The sequence below is a fragment of the Pleurodeles waltl genome, chromosome 3_1 (assembly GCF_031143425.1).
Source record: "Pleurodeles waltl isolate 20211129_DDA chromosome 3_1, aPleWal1.hap1.20221129, whole genome shotgun sequence".
NCBI classification, from domain to species: Eukaryota; Metazoa; Chordata; class Amphibia; order Caudata; family Salamandridae; genus Pleurodeles; species Pleurodeles waltl.
This window is the reverse complement of record NC_090440.1, coordinates 875821279-875841276: the sequence shown is the minus strand read 5'-3', so window position 1 is coordinate 875841276 and position 19998 is coordinate 875821279. Positions and strand designations below refer to the sequence as shown.

Below are 19998 nucleotides of genomic sequence, written 5' to 3'. Positions count from 1 at the left end.
GGTGGTCACAAGCTATAACAAGTGTGGAAGCAAAGACTGTGAAAATGGAACTAAGTTTACAGTCAATATAAGACCTCTGATTTGTTGTCTGCAATTTCTTCATATGTACCTGTGGTAGAGGCTGTCATTGAAGTCCTTTTTCTATGTCTACAAAAGCTGTTAAGTAGTCCTTCTATTATGTTAATGGTTGCTGCAAACTGTAGTCCTACTTCTATGTCTATGACCTGTCCCGTTTTTTTTGTTTTGAGAATCTGGTCACCCTACTCCTGGACCCCCAGACAGAGACTTTGCTGACACAAATTTACATGCACTTTGTAACCTCCTGCAACTTACTTTGACTGTAGCTGAAGAGTTGGGGAAACGGAGGGTGTAGACACCACTTGTAGTCAACCCTGACCTGTAGACATCTGCACAGTCCTTGAAGTCCTTCTGTGCCTCCTTGGGGACCATAGAAATTTCTGAAATAGAGCAAACAAACAACTGCTTACTCCCCGGGCTGTGTGTTTGAGGTCGGAAATGAATAACATCCAGTACCCAACTAAATACCAGGACAACCAGAGCTTCAGAGCTCCAGGGTTCTACATTCCGTGAATATGAGTTTACTGGTGAGTTATGAGGTTTCTTTCGAAACTATGACAATATTGTCTTTTTCTTACATATTTAATAATTCATTGACTGCACTGTGCACGGAAGAAACAGATAGGGTGATTTCTTGTGTTTCTTGTAAGAGGTGTGAGACTGTGTATTAGTGACTCAGACAGTGCCCACATGGCATGAGTACATGAGTCTTAAAGGATTTCTTAAACGCGTGAGCACACACACCCACACACACGCACACACACATACTGCTCTTTTGGCAGCAAGGTGCTCTCACACACACACACACACACACACACAAACATACTGGTCTGTTGGCAGAGACGTGCAGTGTAAAATGTTTCTACTTGATTGTGCGCCTGGCACAATCAATCAGACAACAGTGCACAAAGGGGAATTTTGAAGTTGAAAGACTCAATGAAAGCCTGGTGCCTCTGATAGGCTGGAAAAGTGAAAGGTCAAATTTCAGACAAACCTCTGCTACACTTTCAGAGCAAGGCCCTGTAGTGAAATCTCCCATTTTCTCATGAGTAAGTTGGACGCCATTTTTGTTTAGACAACAATGGTGCGACATGGCCAATCCACCAATGGGAGATTAGAAGCATTTCTAAAGGTACAGAGTTTGTCAATACTCACGGTTGCATTGTGACACCAGGTTAATAAGTTGATTCATGGTCTCCATAAGCGAGGACTGCTGCTTCTGTAACAGGCTGTTGTTGAGTGTGGCAACATTTAGCTGCTGACTGAGCTCCCCAATCACCTCGCTTTGCTTGAAGAGGAGGTCCTGTGTTTGCAACTTTTCAGCTTTGACGATTTGGAGTTCAGCCTCGTGTTTGTCTTCGATCTCCAGAACTTTCTTCTCGAGGAAGCTGAAGGAACAATTTTAGGAATCCATTTGTTAACTCGGAAATGGAAGGCATGATTGTGGTTGAGCAAAGAATCAATTTTTTTCAGTGGGTACAACACTTAGGCGCCCCTCCCTTCCATATATCACACGTGTAACTCCGTGAAATCCTACTTTCTGCAAGAATTATTTCATGTTCTTATTTTTTAACCTTTTATAACAGTGACATCGAGAATAGCAGCCTGAAGTTCTACAAAGTCTACTTCGCACCGCAGAACAATCCCATACTCAAAAGACCAACTCACTCATCAGTCCAAACAATCAAACATCCCATGCTTAAAACGCTTGTCTAGAAAATAACTACAAAACTTCATACCCTCGCTCCCTGACTTCTTAACATTTCCTCCTTCCACTCTGCACATCTCTATGGTTGTAAAGCCGATGGCTCGAATTTTGGCACCAGAGAGTTATCTGATCGCTACAGCAGCAGCACAACCCTTCCCCACTTATCTTTTACTTGATACTTGATCACGTTTGCTAACTCTGTAAGAAGTTTAATTCTTCTTCTGGACTCCATCCCAGTCCAGGCTAGCTCAAGGATGAAATATGGATTCCTTCTACTCAGGGGTGGCTTCTTCGCAATGGCAAAGGAGTGTCGCCCCACTAGCTGAGCCAGAAGCTGAAAAATAAAACGATATTTTAATATCATTGTATTTTTCAGCTGGTGGCTCAACCAACAGGTGCAGGAAGAGGTAGGGCCAGTCCATGGGAGGGGGGATGAGGGGGAGTGGAGTCATCTGCACTAAGTGCGCATGTCAGTTTGGCCCGCCGTCTTCTGCCGGCCAAAACGACATGCACACTTAGGTTTCTCCAACCTGGCTGTGTTGCACAGATCCCAGGGCACCGTCTGAGCAGCAGAAGAAGCAGCTCAGACCAATCCTTATGCTGCTCTCATGCTATGCATAGCATGAGAGCAGTGCCAGGATTGCTAGGGAGCCTGTGCCGGTGTCTCAGGGACTGCTGGGGCACCAGCACAATCACAAGAAGAGGATTGAGGAGGGCAGCAGTGGCAGCACATACTTTTAAAAAAAGTAATATTTTATCTCCCCCACCACTCCACCCCTCCCCTTGAGATTTGCGTCTGCCACCGCTGCTTCTACTTCAACAGCTGAAATGCATGCTCCCTGTTATTACTAAAAAGACATACCATTATGTAGTTGGCTAACTGGTCAACTGCATGCTGGAATATCTCTAGGGGTGTGCAAACTTCACATACTTTCCTTTTGGGTAATTGTGTGAAATTTCAGAAAAACAATGCACATTTACACAAAAGGCAAACCTGACACTTAGCGCTATATTTTAGTGCAAAATGCATCCGTCTATCCACTTTGGTCATGAGGATGCATTTTGCACACAAAAAATAGCACCAAAAAAGACAAGTGCTGTGAACACCAGCCACTCCTCATGTTCTGTTTGTTTACATTGTTCCTGTGCACACGAAATACAATTTTTACCCAAATGGATTTAAAATTATGTGATAGGATATAATAGCACAATTTCAGAAATTTTCTGCAACAAGTGTAACGCAAAATGCTGGAAATGATGTAAGATTATGAAAACCTAACAAACATTTTCACTCGTGCCTATTTTTGTCACCTATCTCTTTGTCAGCATACCATGGGCCGTATTATACATTGTGCCCCGGGGGCACAACAGGGCCCTGGCACAACATGCCTGGTTTGTGCCCCGAGCACAACGGTATTACAGAAGGGCCCCTTCTGTAACACTAATAGGGCAGGCTCACATGTAGTGCCAGTGCTATGATGAGAGGGCATTCCTTCATGGGCCCATGCAAATGAGGGAATCTCTTCCGCTGCACCTTCACCATATTACGGATATGAGTGTGGACGCAAACATGCCTTGAGGAGGTGCACTGAAAGTGTGCTCCAAAAAGGTGGTGCACTTCCAGTGCTCCTCCTCGAGGCAGGAGAAAGGGGGTCCCATGACCCCCCACCAGACATCCTCCTGCAGGTGGGTGTAGTCACTCATTGTACCAACCCGCAAGCGGATCTTTTTCCCTTTTTCAAAGTGGAGGTGAGCAGAGTTGAGGCAGCCCCTCCATATTTCACTTGAATGCCCTGCTCCGAGGGCAGCGGGAGTTCATGACCGCCCTCGGACAGGGCATTCTTAGTAATAGGGTGCACTGTCCCTGTTTGCACCCAGCGCACCTTTTGAAAGGTCGGCCATGGAGCAAACAGGAAGAGTGCACCATATGCATAACACAGACCCGGAAGGTCAATGCAGATGCTTTGGAAATCGCTGGAGGAAACTTCTTAAAGAAGGTGGCTTCTTTGCCCCCTGGAGTCTTCATTATTTCATAGACCCCTGAGCTGTTCCGTAGTTTTTTTAGGACTGGATTCACAGCACAGTTGTATGTCTTACTTATTCTTAATAATTTTTTTAATGTACACAGAAAGGTATTATGCCCTCATGCCATTGACTATTTGGTTTTATTACAATGCCCTGAATGAATGCTTCCTTTGGAATGTATCAGGAACTATTTCATATATGAAATCACGCTTAAACATTGCACTATTTGTCACCACAGCCAACATTTCTGGCTTTAATGTGCAAAACAACATTTTTGCATGGCTGTGTTAGTACGTTAAAGCCGGACGTATTGGTGCTCAGATGCTTGTTAATATTGTCGGTGTCACAAATGTTGTGTCCAAACGCCCACTTCATTCTTCAAGTGCATTCTTGAAACTCCAGAGCTGTCACATTTACTTGCAGCAAGCGCGTTTGGTGGTCTGGGGAATAGATCCAACTCTTGCACAACAGAATTTGGCAGCCTTCTCGTCGCCAGCCATGCACACATGCCTCAGGAATCCCGTTATTAACATGATTAAAAAGGGCTGAATGAGATCATAGATTATAGTTTGGTAAACTTACACCCGTCCTTCCTCCCTATAATTTCCCAAGCTTTTGAGTTGAATTTTTAGAGTAGTCTGACACCCTGGAAAGTTACTGACAAAAGGAATTTATAGAGTCACACTCCTGGATTTACCTTGGAAACTCACTACATTTTCACCTTTGAGAACATCTACGTTCATGATAGTCAAACTCACAGCTAGCAGAGATCCTCCAAGAGATTTAGAAAGGCCTGTTGGCGTGTTCTTGCCAAAGGTGATGCTTGTCATGTAATTTGTGAATGTGTAGTCAGCAGTAGTCGAAGTGCATTAAAAAAGTTTGGGAACTGTGATCCTGAGTACAGTGGGAGTGGGAACAGTGAGCGTGGGGGAAGGGTCAAAGGTGTGGCTAAAAAGACAAAAATATTCTGTACCTATTTTGTTGGCCTTACACCTTATGTTAACTGCATGTAAAAATAAATGCAATTTAAACCAATCAGTGGGAAATGCACTATTTTAAGTTATGAAACCACTATTGGTTAGTGGGATCACTGCAGATGTTTGTGTGTAGCCACACAGCCACAGAACTATATCCTGTTTAGTACATTGCATTACTAAAACTTGCATTACTTCCTCATCCGTCTTCCTCTCACTGTCCTTATGTATAAATTTATCTCCATTCATGCAGAACATAATTACAAAACTTGACTTTTCCATCCCAATCCAAGATGGCCCCCATTCAAAGGAATATATAGACATCACTTCCTGGGAAGACTTCCTGTTTCTTTTTTCGGCAGCCGATTACCATCTTGAGTACAGGTATGTGTGTTTTTCTTTTTTGTTAAAACTGTTTTAGCGTTTTTTCTTTTATTTAGGTGGATCACAAGGGGTGTCTGTGGCTTGCTAGGCAGCCTGTGACAGAATAATTGTTGCTTTGTGATTGATTCGAGCCCGGCTGGAGTTTACGTATCTGTGGTGAAATTGCATTGTCCTTTCTTTATACTGGAGTAACCGACTCGCGTTGGATGTGCTGGACGAAAATGATTAGGCAGTGCTTTTCCAGCAAGTTGATGTTGAAAACAACAATTATTGTGATGTAATCCACTTTGACACATTGTCCTGAGGATGGCCTCATGGATGGTTTGACCCTTGGGAGACCGAAATATTGACCTTACACACTCCATGACGCAATTCATCGCATGAGCTGCTGGAGTCCAGGAGGGTTGGTGTTCTCCTTCTGTCACTTGGATGTAAAGAGATTGGGGAATTGAGGGGTCACCAGTTTGTTTGTATAAAAACAAAAAAATATATCTTTGTTACTTTGCTATTTGATGAATATATTATTAGTGAATATATTAAAATTCTTATTTTTTTTAGAAACAAATTACATGCTGTTTGAATATTTATTCATTTATGAAATTTGATTTATAGCTAATTATGACATTAATAGTGTTTAATATCGCTGAAATATTTGTATACAAATGATTCCTCCATGAAAGTTGTGTTCTTTACAGCATGTAAATGTTAAAGCAACATAATTTTAAATCTATATCGGGCCTATATATTCCATGTCCAGCAACTCCCGGCCCCTTCAGCTCACGGTGCAGAGAAAATTTACTTTCGTCTAGTGGAAGCCTGGACAGGATGTGCCTGCTGCAAAGAACTAGGCAAATCAAATTGTCGAAAATGACGGGCGATTTATGTTTTTTTCTGGTGACAGAATGTACTTTTGTCTAGTGGAAGCTTGAAGTTATCATAAGTTAGTGCAGAGGGATAATGTGCCTGCTGCAAAAAACATGTACTAGGCAAATCACAAAGTGCATGTAATGTAAAAATGTCAAAATATCTCTGGCGATTTATGTTCTTTCTGGAGAGAGAACATACTTTTGTCTAGTGGAAGCTTGGAGTCATCATAAAGTAGCGTACAGGCAAATATATCCCTACTGCAATGAATGTGTACTAAGCAGATCATAGTGCATATAATGTAAAAATGTAAACATAACCCTGGCGATTAATGTTCTTTCTGGGGGAAAGAGAGCGTACTTTTGTCTAGTGGAAGCCTGGAGTCATCATAAGGTAGTGCAGAGGGTCAATGTGCCTGCTGTAAGGAATGTGTGCAAGCCAAATCACCAAGTGCATATAATGTAAAAATGTAAAAATAACTCTGGTGATTTATGTTCTTTCTGGAGAGAGAATGTACTTTTGTCTGGTGGAAGTTTGGAGTCATCATAATGTAGTGCAGAGGGCTAATGTGCCTGCTGCAAAGAACATTTACTAGGCAAATCACAAAGTGCATATAATGTCAAAATGTCAAAAAACTCCGATGATCAATGTTTTTTCTGGAGAGAGAACATACTTTTGTCTAATGGAAGCTTGTAGGTACCATAAGGTAGCACAGAGGGTTAATGTGCCTGCTGCAAAGAACGTCTACAAGGAAGATCACAAAGTGATTATAATATAAAAATGTCACAATAACTCTGGCAATCAATGTTCTTTCTGGAGAGAGAACACACTTTTGTCTAGTGTAAGCTTGGAGTCATTATAAGGTAGCGGATAGGGTTAATATACCTGCTGCAAAGAACATGTACTAAGCGGATCAGAGTGCATATAATGTCAAAATGTCAAAATAACTCTGGACATTAATGTTCTTTCTGGAGAGAGTACAGATTTGTATTTCCACCTTTGGGTCAAATCTCGACTATGAAGTCACGCGAGGTCTCTGCTATGTGTCCTGGTGACCCTTTGTTTTGTCCACGTTCCCTACACCTTGCTTCTGACTCCTCAGAGACCTCATTTCCCACACTGGACACAGTGACACTGACCTACAGCTTTGCTGGGAATGACAGGTGACGGTGCTTTCAACACACCTCAGGACCTGGAAAGAAAATGCTTTTCGATGTGCCTGGAAGCGCTAGTGCCCATAAAAAAACAAACACATAAATATTTACCATGCATTTTCCAAGAAGATTATCCAGTAACCTACAGATCACGCAAATAAAAGCCAAAAGCAAAAATTAAATGACTCTTATTAGGTAACAGTGTAAACACGTTCGTGCTCTGAGCGCTGTAAGCACCAAGGGAGCCACAGATTGTAGACAAAAGAAACAAGTAGTTCGCCCACGCTGAAGTATATCGGTTGTTGTGCAATTACCCCTGTAACAGGGACGGTGTCCAAGGTGGTAGCCAAACCGTCCCAAGGCGGGACAAATGTAAAGCATTTATCAATTACATCAAGTGATGTTTGAAGGGCAAGCCCACAAACAAATGAAAGTGGAAGGCGTGAGGTGGAGTGGTTAAAAGCCCACAAAGCTTCCAATAGGTCAAAGTGCTTGTGCACTCAACCTGAAGAGTAGAGTCTCACTTTTCTAAGGTGCCCGAACAATGGCTCTGTGTGCTTTGTTAACAGAAATAACTTGTTTTTATATATTGCTTCATACCACACTTCTGCCATTTCTAAACACTGAAAATAACAGATACTATTGTTACCCGAGTTAGGGCACTCAATTTACTAACCTTGGAAGGATGGAAGGCTGAGTCTGCTTGTCGGGATTCTAACACATGACCTACAGAACACATTTGTCAGCACTCTAAACAATCAAGCTGCATTAATGTCAAAGAAGCTTGCAATGGCTTGTCTCTATCTCACACTGGTGAAGTACAAGAAGAGAGATGTAGGGAAAAACTTGTGTATGGTGTTTGCTAGTGGGTGCCACCAGCAACACTTTTGTGGACTTATTTTTCCTCATTGGACATTTACAGAGAGCAAAAGAGGCAAGACTCACAAAGGGGAAAGAAGGAGGAAAAGAAAGTTTGAAAACCTGTTGCAAAAGGATAAACGGGAACCAACCAGAGTGAGATAATACAGAGAAGCGTAACTTGTAGAGGATTAAAGAGGCCTAAGGTGAATTCAAGACTAGGCAGCCTTGGTATTCGATGTGCTGACATTTAATAGCACACCGGCCATGGGATTCTGAGCAAAGCTTCGGGCACCAGCACTCATTCTATTACAAATTAAGCACTGATCGGAAAGTGTCATACTATGGATCTCTAGGATTTGTACCTTTGAAGTGGAGAGCGATGCCAATGCTGCGACGCAAAGCTCTTTAAATACCTCCACAGGGATCATCAAATCCAGCATTCATAGAGCCAAAAACACAAGCTATTGGTTCACCTGGCAGATTGAGCATGCAAGTATCTGGATTGGAAGAGCTGAACCAGACTTGGACCACAATTCACAGATGTAGAAAGTGATAGTCTTTTCTTCACAGTTCTTGCACATCGCATTTTGTTGAGTACTCACCCATCCTTTCTTTCCTGTTTTATGTTACCATTCCGTTATTGTAGGATGACACAAGTGTATCAGAGTGAAATGGTATGTGAGCTGAAAGTTTGGTGCTGACAAATGTGTCAGATGCTTGGCTTTAGAAAGCTGCAAGCAAACCTGCCATTTCAGGAAATGTTTAATTAGATTATGTTATCTTGTGTTTTCTCAACTATTTTCTGTTGATCTGGTGTAGATGAGCAGAGTGGCCAAGTCTGAGATTACATAATTCTTTTAAACTTCTCAGGCTAAGTTATATTATGTCATTTCTATTTGTAGAGCATGCATGTCACCCAGGAGGGTAGCCTTTGAGTTTTGTCAAAGCTTGTCTGTCACAGTTTTTGCAAAAAAATATTTTTGGGGAAGCTGTTGTAAACTCATCAATCTAAACGGGACAATGGCAAAAGCAAAATTAGAGCAAAATTATTATTTGGTATCAAAACACATAAGTTACCACCATAGTCCTTGGCACTTAGGACAACTACTTTGTGTGTGGATGTGCTCTTGTGAAAGAGGAGAATGTCATCACTGACACTGCAGTTAGCCAATGGTAAATGTAGGGTGGCCCTATGCTGCATTCTGTAGTGGGCGGAGACAAAATGTGAGTGACACAATAGCAGCCCAATGGAAGAAGATGCAGGCTGAAGGCCTGCATATCCTCTATAAGTAACTATATTATTATAGATATAATTTGAGTAAAATGAAGGGCCCTAGTTAACACCGGTTTATCAAGCTTTGTAGTAGTAAGAAACCTTTCCTGCTGCTGCTACATTCCACAAAAGGCAACATTTGTGAACCACAGCTGACTGGCAGCATTACTGATGCTTCCCCGCCACTCTCAAATTCTCAAAGAGACACAGGTGTCTGCGTCTTCTGAACGACAACTATTTACCTGCCGCTGTTTAGCGCTACGGAGAGCCCTGAGTGTTAGTGTGTAACCCCTTCTTTTTGGGGTTCCGTTACTTGAAGCGATGTGTGAGTGGGACACCTATCAAAATTGTCACCTACATCAAACTGACTAAACCTTGCCTTGGGCGGTCAGGAAATTTCGCTTGCTTTCCTGAGGGGTGAAGTTTTTCAAATTTAGGGCCTACTTAGAGTTGGCCGGGCATGGTATACTGACATAAAAAATGGCAGAGCACCTTGTGAACCAAACTCGCGGCTTCCCGCCCCACGGAGGAAACCTTTGACTGACAGCCCAGTGGTGAGTGGACTTCAGGCTGTCTGCCCAGTTGACTGCTGATGTTCCAACGTCACTGTTTCTGCTCTGGGACCGCAAGGAAAAGCCTTGCATTCCTGTGAAGGAATAATGACATCCCCATCCAAGCGCTGGGAAAACATCCCCACTGGATTAGGGCGATTCCTTCAACAATAAACGTCAGGATTTTATTGCTTTTAAAATAAAAAGGTTGTTTCGTCCGAGAACTGAACATGGCGTTTTCACAGCAAAACGTCAGTGCCTGTAGCAGAACCACTGTAGCGGTGGCTCTTCTGAAGGGACAGGCATCTCCGCCTTCTTGGAGGAGATCTGTAGTTGTCTCGGGGTGGGCGCCATCAGGGCAACAGAGTACATCCCTCCGGTCATATGCCCGAATGACTGAAGAAACCCCTTTGTGCTTCATCTTTGTCTTATCTGTTAATCAACTAACCAGCACTTTTTAAGACAATGTCCAATGTATCCAAATGTTCTACTTCTCCAACATCTCACAGTTCTTTCCATTGACTTCATACTATTCTCGAACATCTCAAAAGTTGGTAAGCTAGCTCAGTGAGTTAATGCACTTGCTGCAGTTATGTTTTTTGTCACCCTGCACATCAAACATCAGTCAAAGGGGTGCCATAGAGGATGGTAATAGCAACAACTCTTATTTACACAAAGTACTGTATGAAAATAAAATTATTATAAGTTGTACAGGTTTTCCAGCAACTCACAAGGTTACAACACGCAGTTGTACAAATGAAAAGCGTTAGGACGGAATGCAAGCCTTGTAAGAGCTCTTGTGGTGAAATTCTCTAGTGTTCAAACTTGTCTGTTGCTGTTCCTCTCAAAGCTCCTTCTATTAACTTTCTTGGCACGGTGGTATCCCCACTAAGGTTTGATTTGGCAGCCTGAAGCCCCCTTGCCTGCTGAAGATTAGGTGGTGTTACCTGAAGGATTTGCTGAAAGCTGAAGGCTTTGTGACTCTGTTTGAGCGGGTTTTTGAAGATACTTGTGCCAAGTCTTTTGAGCTGGGTTCAAGATCCCAGGGTTATGGATTCTCTCCTAACGAGTGGTCTAGCCCTCATGGCGCCAGTTGTTCACTGGCCTACAGATAGAATTCAGTGACTTCCTCAACATGCCAGTGCTATTATCTCTAGGGCTCAATAGTCCAGTCAGAATCGGCAAGTAGGGCACTCTTTATACTGTAAATATCAATCAGGAAAGTCACTGATAAAAGAAACTGCTGTCATCTATAAGAAAAATCCTTCCTAGGCTGGTGTAAGCAGAGGCCTTCTGTGGATTATTGGAACTTTATGGCACCAAGAGGCCAAGAAGGAGATCTTGCAAACATCATCTAATACATCTAGGCCCATATTTATACTTTTTTAGCGCCCCATTTGCGTCATTTTTTTATGCAAAAGCGACGCAAACTTGCAAAATCCAATTGTATTTTGTAAATTTGCGCCGTTTTTGCGTCAATAAGCGGCGCAAATGCGGCGCAAAACAAGTATAAATATGGGCCCAATCCCATGTCTTCACATCACAAATCCGCAACCCCTATATACACCAAACCATCAGTCTAGACAACCTTCTCCACCATCTCATACCAGGCCTCCAAGTGACCCAAAACCTTCATGCCTCCACTTCCCCACACACCATCTTCCCCAAACTTACTTCTGGTCAATGTTCAATGATTGTTGAACAAACATACAAAACATCTTTGAACTAATAATCAGTGCTTAACTTGAGGTGGCTGTTGTCAGTAGTGGGGCACTGACATATAATTTTGGGGACGGCACATATTTTTCCTCTCTCAGATATCTACTGAGTGCAAGAGAGGGAAAAATCCACTGATCCGAAAGACTAGGGAAGGAAAACATGGCAAAGCTATCATAAAAAGAAAGCAAGTGCGAGGAAAAGGGTCAGGGAGTGTCCGGTAGTGGATTAAAAACTACTGGCTTTTACATTCCACACACCAACGTTTAATTGTGCTGGATGTCCCCGTGCAAAGGAAGGCTTTCTCTCACAAATTAAGCACTGCCAAAAACAAACTCAAACCTCGACCTGCTCTTTACCATTGAAACACAGCTCAGAGATGACATTACACCAGTAATTCACAGCACAATTTCACTAGGATATTGAAGCCACATATATAAACAGCCAAGGCAAAACCTGAGGAGGCTTAGCAATAATGTTCAAAGAATTGATTAAATAATGAAAATTTGAAGGGAAAATGCTACCGGCATGTGAATCAATAATAAGATATAGTTCTAGCCCTACTTTTTCCTGCGTTATTCTACTACAGTACACACTAACCCCAAGTAATGGGACGATCACAGACTGACCTTGACGTCATATCTGGTATCTCCACCAAATCCATCCTTTGAAACATGAACCTTTGGTTAGACAAATAAAAAATGCCTTATCCAAAAAGCATCACAACCTGACTGGAAGCCTAGCATGAACTCCTCTTGGAACTGACTCACTCACCAGGATGTACAATGTACATTGTTTGCAGGAACCCGGAATCAATTGGAGGCAAAAAATTGAACCCTTATCCTGGAAGACCATCACCTCATCTCATTCACTCATCTTGTTTCGCCAAATCCAGCTAGCAGTGCTCCTTCACACGCTAGAGCATCTAGACAGTGGTGGGAAGTGAAAACTGACGAATTTGATACTCACCTGTTTGTAATATTAGTCCCGGAAAAAAGTATCTCAGTAAGTGATTTGATTTGAGATTTATAAAGTGCAGACACTACCCTGAAGGGTGCGTAGGTGTGGGAGAGGCACACAAAAGCAACCCTGAAAGAGAGAAATACCCTCAAAAGACTCACAAACAGGCATGATTGCAACAACTACTTAAATGTAAAGTGGTGTGCTTCCTTTTTAGTGTTGATTGAACTTTCTGGGTTTTTGTAAGAGCAATTTTATTTTGAATCTTAGATTTTGTCAAGGAATGCATTTGGTGAATCTGTTCCATTGGTAAGGCCCAGATCCAGAGAATCCACAATGAGCAATACAAAGATATTTGAAGATCACTCATTTTGGGAGAGGAAGCCAGAGCAATTTAGAATGAAGAGGCCTAATTTTGTACCTATTCAGTCCTAGAATCAGTCTGGCTGTCATATTCCATTGGATTCTCGCTAATAGATTTTTTGGTAGACCCAAATTGGATGAATTGTTATAGACCAGCTGAAACATAATTGAGGCCTGCACTTCAATTTTCCTTCAATTGGATGATGAGAGGATTTTTTTCTAAGAGATTCTAGAATCCTAAAACAAGTAACAGTGAGTTTAGTAATTTTGGGAGCTAACATGGGTTTGGTATAAAAAAAAAATCTCAGATTCGTCACTCTTTTTAAATGGAAACAGTGGTAATCCTAGGCTATCTTGCCACCAATTGTTAGCCCAGATATCTGGCTTATTACCCAACAAAAACACACTAACATTGTCTGTGTTAAGTTGGAGGTCATTACGTTTCATCCACGTCTGCTGCCAGTTTTATGCATTTATGAAATTTGCAGTGGGTTTGGTGACCTTTCCTAGACTTACAGTGAGTTGAGTGTCATCTGCTTAGCCATAATGTGTGATGTATAAGAAAGAATCAATGAAGCATGAGGTCTCACATATAAATTAAACAAAGCTGGACTGATTGCACTATTCGATGATGAAAATGTTCAGTGGGATAATTCCCTTCAAGGCTTGTATACATCAGTGGCAGCTCTTCCATGGGGTTGCAAGGGTGGCGACCTACCAAACGATCACTCTTCACCCTGCTTATCTTTGCTTACAGATAGCAGCATTTACGTGGAAGCAAGCAATCTCACTGCTCGGTTGTTTGCTTGTAAATACTGTGAAGGAGGGCTCTGCTGGCTGTAATGTGTATGTGTCAGGCAGGGGATGTTACTAGGGGTGGACGTAACTGGTGTAATTTTATTTTGCTTAATTACTCATAATTACAGCAACATTACTCATAATTGTGTGGAATTGTATGAGCAGCGTAGTCCAGCATTTAGTGTTATTGTTTTAGCACAAAATACACCCTCATGTCGAAAAAACGCCTGAAGATGCATTTTGCACTAAGAAAATAGCACTAAATGCTACAGGACACAAACAGCAGTAGCCTTCAGCCACCCATTCTCTCTTAGTTCATTGTTTCTGTGTTCCTGCGGTAGGGTTTGTACCCCAAATTACTCTTAATTACTCAAACTGGTGTAACTACATAATTTCAGTAATTTCACATTGCAAGGGTAATGCATGAATACTGAAATTACTTTGATTACTCCAGCGTAATTGGAATTTATCCCAGACTTAGCTGCTATGGTCTGTCCTCATATAGATGCATTGCATATCTGGCATGCTGCACTAGCATCAGGCCGTACACCTTGTCAGACAGTGGTGACTGGGGGCCCATTGTCCCAACAGAAGCCCTTATAAAATAAACTTCTGATTGTGCACAAGGTTATGAGCCTCGCTCTGGCACTCCGTTTATTGGATCCGGAAGTTGGTATTCTGGTTGCCGTTTGATGTGCACAGCAAAGTGTGCATCGACTGCCCCAGCTGAGTTTCCACCGGATGTGTATGCGTGAGAGCATTATTACGTTGCTTATGTATCCGTCAGCGAGGGTGTGTTTGTGTGCGGGGAGGGATGTGTTTGAGTGTCTGTGTGAGTGAGGTTGTTTGGAGTATTGTTGCGGGGTGAGTGGCGGACAGTGGAGGAGGGGTGACTATACAAAGGGGGGAGTTGAACTGGAGCGTTAAAAGTAATGACGCATCAACTTGGCCTTACATGGGCGGACAATTATCACGGTTTGTGTAAATATTTCACAGTCTCTGACACTTTTGGTGGTTACCACCTCTGCTGGGTATGCCCACACGAAGCATCACATATTTAGAGTGGGAGCTGCTGCCATCAGAGGGAGTCTACCGGAAGCACCGGAGCCAGCTTCCCGGGACTGCGCCACGGCTCGTGCAGCACTGAGAGGCGTCAGGAGAGACCTGGGCACCCGCTTCCCTCACACATCCTTCCGGTGCTGGGGGCGGGATTTGGGTCGGAGTGCAGGGGGAGGAAGGTAAGAGAGATGCCCACGCTCACTGCGCATGAAGCCAGCCTCAGACGATGCAGCACGTGTTAGCGAGGGTGTGGTAGCTTGTAGTGCCACCGTGGCGTTTCAGGGTTATAGTGGGGGTTATGCCCATCAGGCATTAGAAGGGCACAGGATTCTCCGGGTAGGTGAGGTGGCAACGGGTCGAGCATCTTGACGGGGGTCGTTGCATACACTCATCTTGCAGAGCACGGGAGACAGCATTAAAGGGGTATGAGAATACCGTGCTGCGGCCACTCTGCACGAGAAGAGAGCCATTTGTGGCTAATCTATTGTAAAACTAAATCCGTTTCTTTCAACCAGCACCAATGAGTAAGCTGGGTAATGCGCCTGCAGCGGAGATCTGTGTTAGACGTGGAAGTCAGATCTGTGTTAGACATGGAAGTCGCTGGTTTCAACCTCCCAGAGGCAGCTCGTTGTGTTAAGGTACCAGGGCCCATACTTATACATTTTTAACGCCGCATTTGCGTAATTTTCTGACGCAAAAGTGGCGCAAAGTTACAAAATACAATTGTATTTTGTAAGCTTGCGCCACTTTTGCGTCAAAAAGTGGCGCAAATGCGGCGCTAAAAAAGTATAAATATGGGCCCTGATTCGGCGAGAGAGAAGTGTGTGTAACCTGCAAGCTCCTGGTTTCAATCTCAGCAAGTTATGTCACTGGTATTAATGTGCTTGCCTCGGAGAAGCCCACAGCAGCAACTGTGGCCCATATTTATACTTTTTTAGCACCGCATTTGTGTCGTTTTTTGATTGTAATTGTATTTTGTAAGTTTGAGCTGCTTTTGCGTCAAAAAACGACGCAAATGCGGTGCTAAAAAAGTATAAATATGGGCCTGTGTGCGTAACCCACCGCTCACAGGTCAGTTTGAATCCCAGCCTCACAAAGTTAAGAGCCTTCTGCAGACATTTAGCATAATCTGTAGGTCACAAGCTCAAATCTCTAGGAGATATACTGGCGCAGCTTCATGTGTAAAACTAGCAGCACTTAGGCCCATATTTATACTTTTTATACAAAATACAATTGTATTTTGTAAGTTTGTGTCGTTTTTTTGCATCAAAACCGGCGTAAATGCGGCGTAAAACAACGATAAATATGGGCCATAGTTTCCAATTTCACTTTTTTAAGGTGAATTTATGCGCGTTGCAGACATCGGTGTGTAAGATGAAAGTAACCTCTTCCAGTACCAGGCATGGGCTGACCCACTTCTAAAACCTTCGTAGGTTAATAAAATAAGTATGATTTCCTTTTAAACGCATATTGGTCCCCTTAAAGTTCCGGTGAACAACTGTCCGAAGAATGGTGGTGTCTTGCACCATACGTTAGTGCTTTGTGTTTCATTCTTGGCGCATGGGGTTGGAAGGTTGATGGCAGGCAGAGCCCACAAGGGGGTTTGGTTTGGTTTGTGATGGAAAGTCAAGGAGAACCTCAGAACCACACAGGCATTTGGCTTGGGCCTGCAGTGACTCACTCATCATCCTGATTTTTAGGTCAAAGTGTGGGATGATGGAGGTGTGGAATGCTCCGTTTGGCTTTGTTTTTTTCAAGCTATTTTGTTTGGACAGAGAGCCCTTTAGACACTGTGCCCACCAGTAGAGTTTTGCCTTGTTCTCTTCTCTATCTTGTTCGGTCAAGGTCGATGACTTTGTTTGCGCTCTTCCACTTTCTAGATTCACCAGCCACCACCGCTGTACACCCAATTGGGAAATGAAGAACGCCATGGGTGAATGCTGAAACAAAGAAGATAACACCCCAACTTTCTACTTTGCGGCACCTGACTGAATAGGATTTTGAAATCCACCATCAAACAAAAAAGGAAAGGAGTTCACTATTCAACCAGGTTCTCAGATGTCCAGTGCCCCACAAAAGCACCACAAAGTATTACCAGAATTCGGCAGTTCTGCATGCAGATCTGTAACAACACCCAAGACTTCAGATTTCAGCTATCATATGACAGATCACCTCATTAACAACGCTTAGCCACTAGAACTTGACTTATCAATCAACAGCACTGCAAATCTGAACACAAACCTAGACAAATCACTCGAATAAACTGTCACTTCATGAATTTCTGGACTTGATGAAGGTAATTTTCTACTTGACAATTTCACATGCATTCAATAATGATACCACTGTGTATCAATTGTGTTTACTGCAGGTATACATTCATTTGGAGCTTATTTGTCATCAATACAATGTAAGCTGGACAACTTGGTTTTGCCAATACTTTTTGAGACTTACAATCATCGGACTGCTGTCCACCTTTCAGCTGTCTCCAGTTATATATCCATATATTGAACCCACCTGGTGTGCTAGAGAGAAAGAAAAGTAGCTGCGTGTTGTGATTGCATGAGTGTCAGTGGCTGCAGCAATGCGTGCCAATGTTTAGTAGTGGTATTTTTTGGTAAATGTTTATTGTTTCAGTTGGTTAAAACCATAACAATTTTGCCACAGTACATGTTAAAAATATTCTAAGGAAAAGAAAGAAGATTAGGATTGGGATACAAGATCTGTGATAAAAAAAACATTAAATGAACGTTTAAGGTTTTAAAGTTAAAATTAATAAATCATTAAAAAATAACTCAGTTAAGGTGGGGGATAGAAGATATGCAGACCGGGGGTCCAGAATGTCGTTAGAGATAGGTTTAACTACTGTCCCAGTTTTGAGGACTGTCATTAGTACTTGTAGACCTTCCAAGGTGTGCGAGTGGATTTGAAGATCTAAGCATTGGTTTTTTACTTGGCGCATTTCGGGAGCTTAAAAAGCTTACAGTTTAACTGGGGGGGACAGTTTGCATAACGTGTTTCAAAAACTTGATGAGCTTGCAGTTTAGCTGGGGGGTCATGTGAATTAAAGCAGGCTACAATGGCTCCCCTGCAAGTCCTGATAGCTCTGTCAATGAACAGCCTCTTGAGAAATCTCTTTCGAAGATCTAGCAGGCCCGGACAAATGCAGATTATGTGTATTAGGTCTTCCTTTTTGGAAAGTACAGTGCCGGCACTGCTGTGAGGTAATATTCTTCCAGGACAGGGTATTGTCCAGGGTTGGCAGGTTTCCTAGTAGCATTGTCATGAGATTATGTTTTATGTGTGGTGCAAACGTTGCAAAGAGGTAGGCTGCTGGTTCAAGTTTGGCGTAGTGTTTTATGGTCATCCGTGCGTGTGCCCCGGCACTAAATTTGTCTTTGTCCTCTATGAACGAAAGGATTTTGGTGGCCTTGGTAGCCCCTCTGGAAAAAGAGTTCTATTTTGGAGCAGCCTCCCACAGATCCTTGAGTTGTAACTCGACAATTGAGGATTGGACCTACTTATGGTAGGCTGAGTGCTGGTCATGTTCTAAGGCCTGCCAGAGGGCCTCGTTCAGACTGTCTACAGAGTGACTGATTTTATACCAGGTTTTGACTGCTTCTGCTCTTGCGGCCAGGTCTTGCCGAACAAGTCCGAATTCCAGGTGGAGCTGTGCCGGAGAGGTAATGTTTGGTAGTTTGAGGACTCGCTTGAATACTTTGAGCTGTGCTTTATCTATAAGGGGCTCATCTTGACCGTGCAGAGCCACTCTTGCATAGGTTAGGGTAGGAAGCAGTTTGGATGAAATGACTGTTAGCAGTGGACGAAGTGACGGTCTGTGTAGTTGTTTAGCCAGTAAGGAGAAAGCGTAGATTAGTGCTGGGACTTTTTGCGCAATATATTTCTTCTGTTGACGAAAGCAGCCCATGGCATCTAAAATTACTGCAAGATACTTGTAATATGCCACTAACTCTAATGAAACATTGCTTAAGGCCATCCTAGATTTGAGGGTGAGCTTACAGCCAACACACATTATTTTTGATTTTGAGACGTTGATTTCCTGCTGGTTGGATTGGATATAGTCTGCAAGAATGTTTAGAGATCTTTGTAGCCCAACTTTGGTGCAGCTGAACAATACGAAATCATCCACATAAAGTAGATGTGTCAGTGAGAGACCTCCCGGGTGGGGGGAGGGCGGGGGAATGTTACCGGCATTCAGAGCTGGAGTCAGATCTGCCATGAATATATTGAACAGATGTTGGGCGAGTACGCAGCCTTGTTTCAGGCCAAGGGTTGTGGATATTTTTCTTGAGAGCCTTGTGCCATCCCCGATCTTTATGTGTACTCATGTGTCTGAGTGTAAAGCAATTATTGCGTTGAGGAGGGGGCTGGGAGGCCCCATTGCTTTAGCTTACTCCAGACCAAGTGTCTGTTCACTCGGTCCAAGGGGGCCTTAAAGTTAATGAAAAATGAAACCAAGATGTAGTTTCCTATGCCGCCGTTTGCTCTGCTCTCTCAGGAGAGAAGTAATTAGGATGTTCGTCGTAGTACCCACTCCTTTTCTGAAACCTGTTTGGTTGATTGGGATGATTTTATGTTTTTCAGACCATGTCATTAATTCAGCTAGGAGCAGGGAGGCATAGTTCTTTGCCTCTACATCAATAAGGGCAATTAACCTATAGTCGGCCAGATTGTCTCTGTTACCACCCTTGCAAATTGGGTCGATTATAGAGCCTTGCCAGCTCTCAGGAATTCCTCCTCCTAAGCTTGCTTCCTGGTATAAGGAGGTTAACACTTCTGACCAGAAGATTACTTCCTCCGTAAAGATAGCTTGTGGAAGGCCATTTGGCCCGGGTACTCCTTCCTGTCAGAGGGGTGGTTGATGTGTCTTATCGATTGACTGAGTGAGTTTCATCGTTTCCCCATCGTCCAGCAAGATGTTTTCTGTGATGGGGGTCCATGCTGGCATTTGTGGGGTGTTTCCACGGGGGTTGGGCTTTGCTGTGAATATTGTATTAAGGTGGCTCACCCAGGTATTTTCCGGGATGTTGGAGTTGTCGATTGGATACCCTTGCATGTTTAGATCATTGATAATACCCCAGAATTCCCTGGGATTTTTTCCTTTTGCGACATGTGTTATTTTTAGCCAGAGGGAGCTCGTTTGTTCGGCCTTCTCTTTACGTAGTTGCTCTTGTACTCTTTCTTTGAGTTCTTTATTTGTTCCCAGAGTGGC

At 43.0% G+C, this 19998-nt stretch overlaps 1 protein-coding gene and 1 long non-coding RNA gene across 2 annotated transcripts in view; one reads left to right on the top strand and one right to left on the bottom strand.

Annotated features, from left to right (window-relative positions):
* The window catches only part of LOC138284726 (angiopoietin-2-like), a 161871-nt gene that overhangs the window by 77378 nt on the left and 64495 nt on the right, over positions 1–19998 (bottom strand). Inside the window, exons 4-5 of the mRNA XM_069223841.1 lie at positions 1234–1466; positions 334–458 (exon numbers count right to left, since the gene is read on the bottom strand). Of these exons, the coding sequence (XP_069079942.1) occupies positions 334–458; positions 1234–1466 (358 nt within the window). The remainder of the gene's footprint in view (positions 1–333; positions 459–1233; positions 1467–19998) is intronic.
* Positions 5135–19998, top strand: part of LOC138284727 (uncharacterized) — a 137199-nt gene continuing 122335 nt past the window's right edge. Inside the window, exons 1-2 of the long non-coding RNA XR_011201449.1 lie at positions 5135–5169; positions 16649–17064. This is a non-coding gene — a long non-coding RNA (uncharacterized lncRNA). The remainder of the gene's footprint in view (positions 5170–16648; positions 17065–19998) is intronic.